Below are 13,951 nucleotides of genomic sequence, written 5' to 3'. Positions count from 1 at the left end.
GTGCTTCTCCCAAGGCCAGTATCAAATTTGTGCCCCAGGTCTTGCCAGTTAACACCAAGGCCCTAGAAGAGAGCATGCCTGATAGCTGTACACAGCAATGGGGTACTCATTTGGAGCCCTTCTGACAGTGGGCAGATCTCTGGGATACTCCTCTTTTACCAGGACTGCACCTACTCCCGAATGAATTGTCACTCAGGGGAGGGGATTTTTCTTATTTGTATGAAGGAGAAAACACAGGTTCCTGATTAGAGGACAGCACAGCACATTTTTACCCAGTCTGTGGCATATAAATCCCCCAAAGCCTTTGTAGGCTGTTCCACCCCCATCATCCTGGACAGGTAACAGTGGATGGCTCAGCGCTGGCACTCACCATTCCTGCAGCAGGACAAGTATTGTGTGGGTGTATATATGGGGTAAGTAGCCCGCTCACAATTCGTGGGTACTCTCCATTACCTGCCTTTTGGAGCAATTGCTGCAGGCAGTGCTACTGAAGTGCTCCCTGGTGTGTGTTGCTGATGTTGAGCAGTCACCAGGAGGCGGGAAGTCAGCACAATACCCCGAGATACATTATCGACTGTGAATGTGGCAGGAAGTCATTAAAGATTTCCTGAGCCATTCCCTGGGAAAAGACTACCTCCAGGCTCCAGCAAAGTCAGAGGACTTGCACTGCCAGGGCTTAGAAATCAAAAGAAAAATTATTCTAATCAGCCAGGGTCAGCAGCTCCAGTAGGGAGCCCTCTGCTCTGGATGGATCCTGTGCCCGCAGATTGAGGGTGGTGATGGATAGTGAGATTTGGGGATGTGCCAAGGGGCTTTTTGTAGCTTGCTTACTTCCAGGTAGGCTCATCTGAGCCTCTCTAAGGGTTTGGGGGTTATGACCAATGTGGTCTGACTCTTTTGTCTGCAAAGCTTTGCAAATCCCTGCAGGTGAAAATGAAGGAGAGCTTATTTTTAGAAAGCTGTTTGGTTGCTCCATGAGCTCTCACCCACAGCTCCAGAAGAGACATTCTCAATTTGTCTTCTTGGACAGCTGGGGAAAGACAATTTTCTGCCCTCAGGAGGCAATCAGAATTTGGGACAGGAGGGTGAGCAGTAAGAGACACCAAACCAGGTGAAGGCAAGGAGCTCCACTATTTGCAGGGGGTCATTCAAAGAGACTTGAAGGGAGTTAGGCATAATTTAAACAATGATACCATGGATGCATGAGACTCTTCTCACTTGATGTATGAGGTAACACTCGTTTTTGTTGCTGCAAATATGTATGTCTCAAAGAACATATGTGTTTTACCAGTATTAATTTTTTGTTGTTTTTCCCCTTAATCTCACCAACCAAGACTCAAAGGCTGTCTTAGCAGATAAAATTTTCTCAGGAAATTACTGTGGAAGTCTGTCTTCTGGGGTGTGCCTAGAGGTGATTTTTTTTTTTAAATTGTGAGATTATTTAATTGTCAAGGGAGAAGAGTCAAGTACTTATATTTCACCATGTTAGTTTTCTCATTTGAAGAGAAGAGCAGAATAAATTCCCGTTAAAACGAAACAAACCAAACAAACCAAAAACACCAATGAGAGAGGAAAAAAACTGTATGAAGATTAGACAGGCAAGTTTCTAGTTTTGAGTAACTGCAAAATTCCTACAAGTGAATGTCAAAAATCAGATGGCCTGCAAAACAACCACCAGCAAGGACCTGGCTCAGAGTCTGAGTGCAGAGAGGAGGAAGAGCAGAAAAGTGTAATTTCTGTCACTGAACTTGATCTGGAATTATTCTGCTATTTTTTATTTAAGTCCTATTTAAATTTTGGACATTTGTTCCTTACATTCAAAACTTTGCTCACAAGCCTACCAAAGATGATACAACTTTATATCCATTTGGATTATTTGCTTGTGATTCTGTAATTTTCAACACACAAGATACTAGAAATAAGGTGCTTCTCATTTTAAAATTAACACTTATCAGAGTAATTTTTTCTTTGTCCACAGTGATCGAGTTGTTAGCCCCTAAGCTAGTGCAGGCTGGTCTCTACAGATCAGAGAATGTTTGGGGATGACAATGGTGACACATATTTTGTCCTAATTGTTTGACTGTAGCAGTGTGGAATACTACATAGCAACCAGCAGTCCCTTCTTACATTGATTAAGGCACCTGTCTAAGACACCCAAAGGAGGTTACTTAACTCAGTCTCACAGTATGTACCTCACATATATGTCTTTGATTCTCTTCCCGCAGGAGAGAAGGAAAATATAGCTGACAAAATTAGGCATAGATCTCCAGCACAGTTTCAAGGGGTAAAGCCTGCCTGCCTGGACTTTAAAGAAGCACCCACACGGCCACAGAGGCATCCTCCAGGACTGGCAACAGCACCGTTCAGTTTCCCCTCAGCGCTGCAAAGATGAATTTCCTCCGGCGGCGTCTCTCAGACAGCAGCTTCGTGGCAAACCTGCCCAACGGGTACATGATGGACTTGCAGCGCCCCGACAGCTCCACGAGCTCCCCGGTGTCTCCTGCCACGGAGAGGAAGCACCTGCAGCCGCCGCAGCCCTCGCACTCCTCCTCCACGGGCAGCAGCATCTTCAGCTCCATCTCCAGCGCCATGAAACAAACCACGCAGGCGGCTGCGGGCCTGATGGAGCACTCGGCCGGGCCCGCGCCCCCCGCGGCACCGAAACCCAAGGTCCTCCTGGTGATCGATGACGCGCACACGGACTGGTGAGTCACCCTGATCCCCACTAGTTCACCTCCTGGGAGCTGAGGGAATCATGGATTCTCATAAATCCATGAGAATTCTCAGGGAATCACGGGTAATCTGCAGGGGGTGCACAGATGCTTTCACATTTGGGTAACCAGCTCTGGCCCCCAGCTGGAGTCTGTCAGACAACTTGTGTGAATGGCAGAGTGGGATTTTTTGTAACTTTCTCAGTAAAAAATGTCCATTTGGTATTCACTGATCAACTTCTTCATGGCCTTAATATATGAACACACATAGGGCATTCTTGGCTCAGCAGGTTTAGCTAAGATATCATAGCTAGCAATGATCCAATGAAGTCAGAGCTGAAGGTTTGTTAATGATGTCATTCAGGACCTTAATCCACTGTGCTGACTCTAAAAAGTGACTTAATCTCTTCAGCTCTCCGTCTCTCTTGAGCTTTCCTCTGTATGTAAATTTATACATGAATTATGAATAGATAACCAAACTTTGTACTACCTGTCAAGGGCACTTCATGTTCTAAGCATAGTAACGTGCATTGGCAAAAGGATCTCAGGCTCAGCTAAGCCTCAAATTTGTCTAGTTCATGCAGGTCTCTTTACAAACAAAAGTTTGGAAGTTTGTTTCCTATGATGTTGGGTAGCACAGTAAACTTTTCAAAGTGTTCCTGTTTGAAGTCTTCTGAAATGTTACAGAAATTTCTTACTGCCTTTTGTATGCTCCTTTTCAAATTCAGCTGGTTCAGAAAGCTTTAGGCAACTTGTCTGAGAGTCTCATCTGGGGGAAATATCCAGAGAATGTGTTGAAAAGATGCTGTTGTTTCATCTGCCAGCTTGTCACAAAACAAAAGGAAAGAGTAGCTCAGGTAAGAGGGCAGTATTGAAGACTTCAAAATGAAGGAAGTTGGGTTATTGGGTTGGGTCTTGATCAAGAGAGATTATTTTATTTTTCTTCATCCCACACCACTCTTCAGTACAGTTCTCACGTTTGTTCTTCTTTTTTTAGCTAGAAGAATAGGGACAAGGTGAGACCTACCTTTCAAGTGTATCTTCACAAATCAAAAGCTTAGCTCTTACCTAAAAACAGACCATGACTGAGTACAACTAGGCTAGGCATCTTCAGCCAACTTGAAGTAAGACAGGGAAAACAACGGGATTTTTCTCAAAGGAGGAACAACTTCTTCAGTGAGTGGGAAAGTCCCTGATAAGGTTGTCCCCATGAATGTTTCCCTGGCCTAGTGTCTTTCATCACAGCAGCAGCCCCTCAACGCCAGCTCTGTCAGTCAGCAACATCAGTCTGGCTCAACCAGACCTGATCTCTCTTTCCTGGGTGCACCACGAGTCTCTGCAGGCTGATGCTCACTAACCTCTGTCTCTGGGAAGTGTTTTTGCAGTTCCTTGGAGATGCTGCCAGGTGGCAGTCCCTTAACACAGCATCCACCGTCTGGGAATGGGCGTGCCTGCGATGCTCCAGCATCTGGGGCTAAGCCAGCACTGTGCAGTCCAAACATTGTAATCAGAGAGGAAAGCCCTAGCTCAAAGGCCAATCTAGTTTTTCCTTGAGATTAATGGTGCTGGTGTAGTCAGGGCAGGGCAAAAGACAAGGAGGGTTGGACCCTGCTGCAGGGTTTTCATGTTTTAAAATACACACACTTCATTTTAATCCCTGCCTTTATATCTCCCAGCTGCTGTTCTGTCATGCAGACTTTGCAGTCTGTGAGCTGAGCTTGCTGAGGGAGCAGCAGCTGGGATATATAAAAAGGAAGTATACCTTCCTTTAAGCAAGGCTACCCATGCTGTCCTCGCTCCTTCACTCCTCTAAGCACTCCTCACATCCTGCTGTCTTGGCTGTCCCTCTGTGTCTATAACTTCAACATTTCTAGGAATGATGGGATATCCCTTTCACTTATCCCAGCTCTCTGACTCAACCCACAAGTCTGCAGGTATCAAATGCTGCTTGCAAAGGCTCCCTGCCTTTGCTTTCTCTGAGGCTGTGAGGACGCTGAACAAAATTAGTGTGTGAATTCATGATCATACCCTGATGTATGTACAATATGAAAAACAAGGAAAGAACATTACTAACCCTTGCCTGCCATGGCTCTTTGTAGCATGGACAGAAATACATGCCTAGAAACTTCCCCAGTTTAAAGTCTGGTCCTTTCTCAGAGAGCACAGCAATGCAACAATTCCAGTGGACTACAAGTGCTTCCTCCTGGTTGATTTTGTGTCTTCAGGAAACTCAGTGAGCCCCTGAGAGCAGCACTGAAGAGCAGTGACTCCATGGCTCCGTGGATGTTTATTTTTGGTAAGGTTCTTCTGAGCAACACCAGTCACCTTCTTGGTCTCAGCCAGGGTGTTATGTGAGTTCAGGCTGAGCAGTCTCAGGAAGCTGTGTTTGCCTTGTGAGAGCCCAGCTGACAAAGCTGATTATCCAGGGATTCTGACTATCCCCTCTGCATCATGTACAGAAACAGTTCCAGACTTTGGAAGGTGAACAACAGCACATTGTTACTTCTGTGCTGGTGATTCTGGGTTTGGAAAGAGCATCATGTTTGTAATGCATTTCCCCTCTGCCTGCTCTGCTCTTTCTACTTGTAAAATCTTAGTATTTGGTTTTCAAGAAACTCTTTCCTTCTCCGTTTGAAACAGCTAGTTTAAAAAATCCCCAACAAATAACTACTGATGTGCTGCCCTTATTACAATTACTGTGAGGGGCTTCACAGTGCCTCCTCCCCCAGAGCAAGTTACACAGGGTTACAAACAAGGACCAGCTTGTTCACAGACAGGAAGGGTGAGAGACAGTGGAATCTGCCATTTGATTTCTCTTCTCTAAACGAAAACACTTTCTCAGAATCGGAGACTGTAGCAATATTGCCAAGCCAGACATTAATTCATCATCACTGTTTGTATTACAGCAAAGGGCTGCAGTTGTGTGTTGGGATGAGGTGTTGCACAATTGCTTGACGAAATGCTTTAACAACCCAAATAGGCAAGTGCATGTTAAATACACTTTAAAGAGACAAATGACAATCCTTTCTATTTTTGAGGAGCTACTATGTCTCTGATGGCACAGTGTAGCACTCAACTTCTCTCAGATGTCTGAAGGAAAGAAAGAGCATCCATGGAAATCCATGGCCTGTCTTCCACCACAAAATCCTTGCCATTCTTGACATGCAATATGCTCTGGTTTATTCCAGAGGCAAAGTACTGTAAAAACAATGTGAGTCCCACAAAATATGATCAGCTGCTTTCTGCAGCAGTAAAAGAAAGGTACATTCTATTGAGAACAAGGGAACTCACCCAGCTTTCTGTTAAAGTGGCAACATTTTGACAAATTTTCCATTCTCCTGAAAGGCGCAGCCCTAGACATTGCAAGGAAGCACGCAGTGGATTGCCATGTCTGGGATGGGCACGAGAGGAAATCCTGCCTCTGGAGCTCCTTGTGCTCCTGGCTTTGACAGGCAGCCCTCAGAGGCACGCACAGCAGTGCGTGTACCTGGGCATCAGCACACCAGGGAAGAGCTCGGCTTCTCTGCCCTCATTATTGGCACATTTCTCAGCTGGGGAGCCTCCACCTGGAGAGTGAGGCTCCTTCTGCTGGGCTGGAGTATCTGTGCCTTGGGAGACTTCCAAAGATGCATCCACAGCTCACCTGCAGCAGCTGCCAGAGAAAATGGAGCTCAGGCATGAACACACATGCGTGTGTTAAACACAGCGAAAGGGAGCAGCCCATGAGGAGGGGAGACAGCAGAACTCCAGGTGCTGGCACATGGGCCAGCTCCAGCAGCCTGGCCCCTGCCAGCAGGGAAGCATCCCACCTCTGGCAACCTCCTCGCCCACCGTGCTATTAAACAAAATTATGCTCCAGCTGGATTGAATTTCTCAGCAGATCAAACAGGATTTTGCACTGTAAATTATTAACCCCCATCCTCTGTGAAAGTGCTCAGCTTTCCAGCCTAATGCCTCGTGTTTAAACAGCTTATGGGGGAAGTGATCAAGCGCAGCTAAGGCTCCTATTAGCCACACATGCTAAAAGCATTGCTTTCTGGGCCAGACAGCATAACAAAGTTGTTCTTTCTGCGTTTGCTGGATATCTAAGTTACATTTGTGAAACAGCTCATGTGGCTTTCCAAAGCCATTGTGTTTTGTCCACATTTCAGGCTGTTTCCAGAGCTCGCAGTGCTGTGTTTGCTGCCTTGTCCAAAATACAAGTGCTCTGTGTGCAGCAGTTGAGTATTGTGTTATATACACGAGTACTGTGAAATGCTTCACCAAAAAATGAGTCACAGAGGATATAAAAATTGCATTGTTTTATCTCCTTTTTAATTTGCAGCCAAATCTGCCTGAACTACTGTCTCCAAAAATTTTAAGATCAAGGAAGAGAGAAACTGTGATTAGCACTGAATTAAATCCTCTTAAAACATTTGAAATGGTTCTTTGTATAACAATAATGTCATGATTCAGGTCTAATTATGGACTGATTGGACAGGATTATTGTTTTATACTTGTCAAAGGAAATAATGAACTTTTTTAAAAAAGAAAATAATTTTTCCTTCTGAAACATAAAAATATTGAGCCCTAAATATGTCATTTGCCTAAAAATTTGATTGTGAATAATAACAGTCTAATACTGAATCTTGGTAACATCGGAGTTCCTAAATACTGGGACTTTTTTCAAGGAATTCCTTTTAAAAATATTCAGTAAGTATCATGAGTCATTTCATGCTTTCAGTAGGCTGAAGGCGATATACTAAGGCTCCTATTAAGAGGAGTATTCCTGTACCTAACTCATTTAAACATGATGAGAAGTTTTGGAATTTAAGCTTGAACTTAGGAATTTGCTGGTAAAATTTCAAACTTTTGTCTATAATTCCTGGTAAGAATGTCCCAAATCATCTAACATGATGGTCACTGACAATAGATTATTATGAATAAGTTTTTTTTTACACAGTGTTTTTAATGTTTCACAAGTTCTGTGCAACAATGTAGCAATAATTTGAAAAAACTTACACATAAAATTCACATTTTCACAAGTCTGGTTTAAAAGCCCTTATATTTTCATGATTTAGCTTTGTCTACCCAAGACCAAATATTTTTTTCCTATGCTTCCTGCCAAATTCCACTTTTTGAGAAGTGGAAAGCAGAAAGTGGAGGCAAGTTTGTGTTAAATGAGTGTGTGTGTTTGTGCACATATGCACGCCTGGGAGCAGCATGGAGAGTTTCTGTATTCCCTAGCATACAGAAAGGGTGAAAAGGAGAAAAGACTGTCAAAATTTTTCAAGAAATTGCATTTATCACATCATTTTTCAATCTGTTTTAGGTATAGTACCGTCCTGTCTGTCTGTATTTTTGTCCTGCATATGTAAACTGTCTTGGGATCTAGTCCCCCTAAATGAAAGGTGATACAGAAATGTACAGGATTAGTATCATTACAAAAATAGACACTAGGAATATGGAAAACATTCCCCACCAGGCTATAACTATGCTAATGCAAGTCAAATCTGGGTCCTTAATTACTTTACCAGAGTTCCTATAAATGCATAGAATTTAACCTCAGAATGTCCTGCCTAGTCCTGTACATATAAAAAAACAACATCCAACAAACCCAACCCTCAGATACATTTCTCAAGGTTTGTGAGCCAGATTTCTTCTGCCTGAAAGTCCACAGCCCTGCCCCAGGATTGGTCCAAGTTAGGCCGGTTCTACTGCTCCTCAAATTCAAGGAGAACTGAATTAGGCTGGGAAAAAAATTGCAAAATCCTCAACAAAAATTGATACCCCTTGCAAACAGCTCCAGGCCATAGTATTTAGATTTAGCAACTTGGAAATGTTCCAGCAATGCACTATTTTGATAATACACAAAAATGAAATTGCTGCCTCATGTTGCACTTCACGCAGTACCCCACCTCCATCCCCCAGCTCTCTGTGGGCAGGAGGAATGTGACCACAGCACAGCCTGGGTGGGGGACCAGACCTACAGCAAAGTGTCCTTCCTATTCTGACAGCTCGGAGAAGCACAAAAAGCTGTGCCCAAAAGCAATAGTGCTGCACTAACCAGTGCTTCTTCTCTTGGTGGGGGATGGCTTCGATTACCCCTGTTTGATGAGCACAGGAAGATGCTGGGAGGCCACTATTGTGTGGGACTCCACAATTCCTTGAATAGGACAAGTGGCCTGAATGGCTGTGTCTGCAATGGTTAAAGTGCTGGTGGCTTGCCAAGCCAGGTCTCCCTGGAAAACAGGCCTTCAGAAAGGGAGCACTCACAAAGGAAGATTTTAAAAACACTTCTCCCTTGCTGCCCCAACGCTTCCCTTGCCATCTGCATTCAAGCCAAGAAAATCCTCCCAGCCCTGTAGGGTGGGACCTCAAATCTCATCAAGGACCTCACCAGGAGGACTTCCTTTATCCAAAAAAACACTAATCCGTCCTGCCATGACAGCCCAGCACAACCCCCTTCAGGTGAGGCGTTCCTTCCCTTGATGTGATCCCATAACTAATAATGGTTTCACAGTACCCAGAGTGGGTTGGGTTTGTGGTTCCTCCCAGAAGGCAACAAAAGAAGTCTGTTCCCACAGCCCATCCGAGGACACTGAGGACACACCTGCACACTGCAGAGCTGGCTCTCTTTGGTGGCCTCAGCAAGTCAGGTGGTGACAGCACCTAGAGCAAGGTGACCTTGCCCCAGGGAGGGGCAGGGCTGGTCACAGCACTGCTGGGCCCAGGCATGGAGCTGAAACTTCTGTGGAGCTCCTGGCAAAGTAGCAGTGTATTTAGGGTACCTTTTGACCCACCACAAACCTGAGATTTACTCACTGGCCCTTCCCCATCGGTATGTACAATGTGAAAACCTTTTCTTTCTTTCTGCCTTGCCTCTGGTCCATCTAACTTTTTATTCAAACCTTGTTTTCTGAGGTGTCAAAGCACACATCCACCACTCTTATTCACCATTCTGACACCCTCACCTCTTGCCTCAAGGTACTCTTGGAGAATAAGTATTAATTACCAACCACTCCACCTCACAGCTGAACACTGCATAAAGGTCTCTGGGCCAAAGTAGATGTGGACAAAACTCCAGCAATTTGCAGACCTCAGCATTTATGGGGCGATTTTTCCTATCTCTGTGCCCTGGGAAGCCAGGAGTTGACCATCTTAAAATTTCTTACTATGTACAGCTGAGAATTTCTGGAGCAGGGAAAAGTAGTGGACCTAATGAGAACTGGCTCCTGAAAGGAAAATCTTCCTTATTTTCAACCTTGAGAAAAAAAAAAAAAAAAAAAGGCACTCCTCCCCCTTCCCCTCCCTGCTGCCCTTATAGCGTGCAGGGGCTGGGGGGGTCGGGGCATTCCAGCAGCTGCTGGCCAGTATCCTGGAAACTGCCTCCTTTTTCCCAGTCTCAGCCCCTTTTATGAAGGAGACAATGTGGACATACAGTGAGTGCCTTGTGCATCACTTGGGGCCCCAGGCCCTTTGACATGGGGATTTTATACAGTGCTCACCACCTCCCCACCCTCCCTGGGGTGCCCCCACACCCAAACCAGGGGGCTTCAGCCTTGCCTTTTCCTAGATTATTCAGAAAGAAATTACAGGCCTTATTTTCTCAAGGGCTCCAGAGAAATATGTGTAATGTGATGCCAGGGAACTAATTCAGATAATTCCAGAATTTACCCATGGATGCCTTTTGGTTTGTTTACCTGAGTCTCTTCTTACTGTTTCTCTCCTTCTTCCACCCACTCGCTTGCCTACCTCTCCCCACGACCCCTGTGCATTTCTCTCTTCATTGTGTTTTGCTCTGGCCCCTCCACAGCATAGGAAAGGCTGCTTCCTGCTCTAGATAAGTGGTTTCCATGCAAAGTTTGGCTTGGCTTTCTCTGCCCGCTGTATCTTGATCCAGAGGCACAAGCTCAGTCAGAGGATTTGGAGGAATTTGTCATTACAATATCCTAGTGTCCTTCTTTTGCATGCTGTCAGTGAGGAGAGCCCATTTCTGAGTAGGGGGTACAAGCCAGCTCTCGAGTTTGTAGCTCAAGGCCTCTGTTGAACAATGATAGAGGTGTGAGTCACTCACATCATGGGAGATTTGGACTCAGGCTTATTAGTTCATCTGAAGAATGGCTTCCCAGTTTCCAAGACAGCATTCCAATATTTGCTGTATCAGTTCCACTGAGGTCTCTCCTAGGAAGATCTGAAAATCTGTGAATTAGCCTGAGGTAGATAATGGGAGGTGAAATGATCATCTATTATTCCCTACTGCTGGTAAAGGCACATTCCATATCTGACAGAAAATTGTTGTGCATGCTTCCTCCAGCCATGGTAATTGAGGCAGACTGGGGCTGGTTTACAGAATATCTCTACAAAATAAACTTATGTCCTTTCCAGATTACTTCATAAGAAGAGGCTTTGGGTTTCTTATGTCCCTGTAATCGTGTCAGAGCTGGGGCAGAAAGCAAAACTTAAGTTTGTTTGATGTCTTTGCACCCATAAAATACATTCTTTTCCAAAGCATGCAGCTTCTTAATCAGAAAGAGAGAGGGCTTTGAGGCAAGCTTCTTTCCTGCAAGCCAGGGCAGACATTTGTGTGTTTATCACAGTCCTTCCTCCCTCCCAGTGCATGGGGCCACATTTAAATGGATTGCCTGGCTCTATAAATCCCACCCAGGAACTGCTCTTGAGTATGGCCCTGCAGTTTTCTTCAGTCAGAACATGTTTACATGCTAATTCACTGAGATCACAGCAACCACACCAACCCATCTGCACCCTGCCTGGCCAAATTACAGCTCTGTGTTGTGCTGAGCTGAACATCTGCCATGCTTTAAATAAAAGGGGTGGCCAGCCAAGCAGCGGGCAGTGCTGCAGACTGCCTGGCAGAGGCAGTGGGTCTGTGTGGCCAGTGGCTTGCCCAGTGTCCCAAGCTGGGGACATTAAGCCCCCCTGGGGCCATGAACTGCTCCTCTCATCACTGGGAGCTGAAGGTGAGTGGGGACACTTCCAAGGTTCCCAGAAAGTTTTTGGACTGGTCTTCTGGGCACAGCTCCTCTGCTGCACTACAAGCTGCCTAGATAGCTCTGCAGCAGTCAGGTCCTAGACAGAGTTCTGGAAGAGACTTGCTCAGGTGCTTTTGGGGCAGAGAGCATCCACAAATGTCTTCTGCAGCCAGGAGTCTGCCAGAAACATCCTTCTCCCTTTCTCATGTGTGCTTCTCCCACCACAGCAGCGTGGTATTCCTTTCCTCTGTCCCATGCCCACTGTGAGGACCACAAGCCATTTCAGACATTGTGCAGAACTGACCCAAAGAGTCTCTTGCAAAAGGTATGATACTTCCACAGCAGTGGCAATGATTCCAGCTTGCTTAAAATTTGAGGGGCTCCAGGAGGATACTAAGGCCATTTTTCATCTCATTGTGATAGCCTCGACTGCCCAGAGGCTCCAAAACCCCAGGTGAGAATTGAAAACATCACTCCATCCATTTCAGAGATGTTTCAGTAAGAAATGTTTTATTCTTATCCTGGGCTGCGCCAAAATGATGGGTGGGCCAAAATATTTGACTGCAAATTGCTTAGCACCTGTTGTGTTCAGAGACACTCAGAGCAGGTTAAGCTTCCTGGGGGACTGTTTTGGGAAGAAAGTGATATATTTTACTGTTAAAGGAAAGTTCTAGGGACATTGGATGAGACAACCTGTGTGGAAAGAGGGATAGACAGAGGTCACACAGTGTCTAAGCTGAGGTGCCTTGCACCACTCCAGCAGCTCCCAATGCTCGGTGCACCCTCTGTGTGACCACCTGTAAGCCCAGCCAGGACTGCAGAGAGGAGAAAGATGGGTTTGTGTGCAGGCTGATTTCCTGGACCAGGCAGTGGAAGCCCCTGTGATGCCTCTGAACCAGGCTGAGGACTGTGGTCAATCACACTTCATTACAAGCTGAAGCAAAGCATCACCAAGGAGTTTGCAACCAGCTGGTCAACAAAAAGGAGAGGCCATAGAGGGAGGAAGTGTGTTCCATAAATGTGGGTAAGGAATATATATTATGAGCATGCTGGGAATAAAAACAAACTTGTACCAGGGAATAGTATGCCTCAAGTTTCAGAGCAGTTCCTGTGAGCCCTCTGAAAGCTTATTGCAGTTTTTTAGAAGTCACTGGTTCCAGCAATATCCCCAATGTTTAGGAGTGAGGAATGTTGCCAGACCCTCTTGAGCTATGCCTCCAGAAATTTAATAGAATTATTAAGTGCATTTAGAGTTCCTGTTTATTGTTAGAGGCATGATGTCTTAGCTTGTCTGCTGAGTTGTTTTTTTCATGCAATGCTCATAAATTAAAAAAAAAAAAAGATGGAAAAATGAGCAGAGATCTGCTTTTTATACCAAACAGGGGGTTTTTGAGTCACCTGGTCTCAGTTACACCTGGCTGCTACATTGTCCCTCACCTATACAGAAGTCTTACAGGCTGATGGATGGGCTGTCTGGGAAGGGCAGTGTGACGCAGCATTCAGATGTCCCTGTTAGAATTAAGCAGAAGGCTTTTGTCATTTTTAATGTATTTTTCTATTATAATGAAAAAAACTTTACTTCATTTTGAGCCAGAATGACAAAACAACTTTTTTATTTACACATCACATTTCTGGGGGTGGGGAGCATGCAGCTATAAACTGATGTGATTCAGCCATGGGGAAACTTGCCTTCCTACTGTCTCTCCTTTTTTTTATTGGAACAAATAGACACATAGTAAAAATGCAAGCCAGCTTTTTTTTTCTCATACTATAAAATAGGGAGCAAAGCCGGCTTCCCCTCATTTTCCTTTACTTCTTTATTCTGTCCTGTCTTTGCCAATTGGAAACAGAACCCAGAGTTACTTTGTCTCTGGAAACAGCTCTTGTAGGGCTAAACTGTTTTCAATGATTTCCAAACAGAAGAGCCCTTTGGAGCCTACATGGCCTTCTGAAAGTTTATAGGGGAGGAGGACAAAATAAATTCATATTTTCTTCTGTCAAGCTTGTATGGTGAGAGGAAGAATTGGTGAGAAATATTCTCTGGGAAATTTATATTGGCAATTTCCCCACTGACCAATCAATATCAGGGGCATTATACATAAATATGAATACAAAAAGCTAAAACTGCCTGTCCTTTTCCTGTGTTTTCTTCAGCACTACTGACAGCCTTCCCCTTGCATGAATTACCTACTAGAAGTGCTGTGTTGACTGCATGGTGTGAGGAGATAGGAACAGAGGTGGTGGAAGGTGTATGTTCTTCTCACAGCA

At 44.9% G+C, this 13,951-nt stretch overlaps 1 protein-coding gene across 4 annotated transcripts in view; it reads left to right on the top strand.

Annotated features, from left to right (window-relative positions):
* SYN3 (synapsin III) overlaps positions 1-13,951 on the top strand; it is a 195,122-nt gene that overhangs the window by 27,128 nt on the left and 154,043 nt on the right. For all 4 annotated transcript variants that reach the window (XM_074539307.1, XM_074539308.1, XM_005491165.4 and 1 more), the window contains one exon: positions 2,226-2,705. In XM_074539307.1, coding sequence (XP_074395408.1) covers positions 2,389-2,705 — 317 coding nt within the window. In that variant the 5' untranslated portion in view covers positions 2,226-2,388. The remainder of the gene's footprint in view (positions 1-2,225; positions 2,706-13,951) is intronic.

Source organism: Zonotrichia albicollis, chromosome 4 (genome assembly GCF_047830755.1).
Source record: "Zonotrichia albicollis isolate bZonAlb1 chromosome 4, bZonAlb1.hap1, whole genome shotgun sequence".
Classification (NCBI taxonomy): Eukaryota; Metazoa; Chordata; class Aves; order Passeriformes; family Passerellidae; genus Zonotrichia; species Zonotrichia albicollis.
The sequence above is the reverse complement of the archived record's forward strand: the minus strand, read 5'-3'. Positions and strand labels throughout refer to the sequence as shown.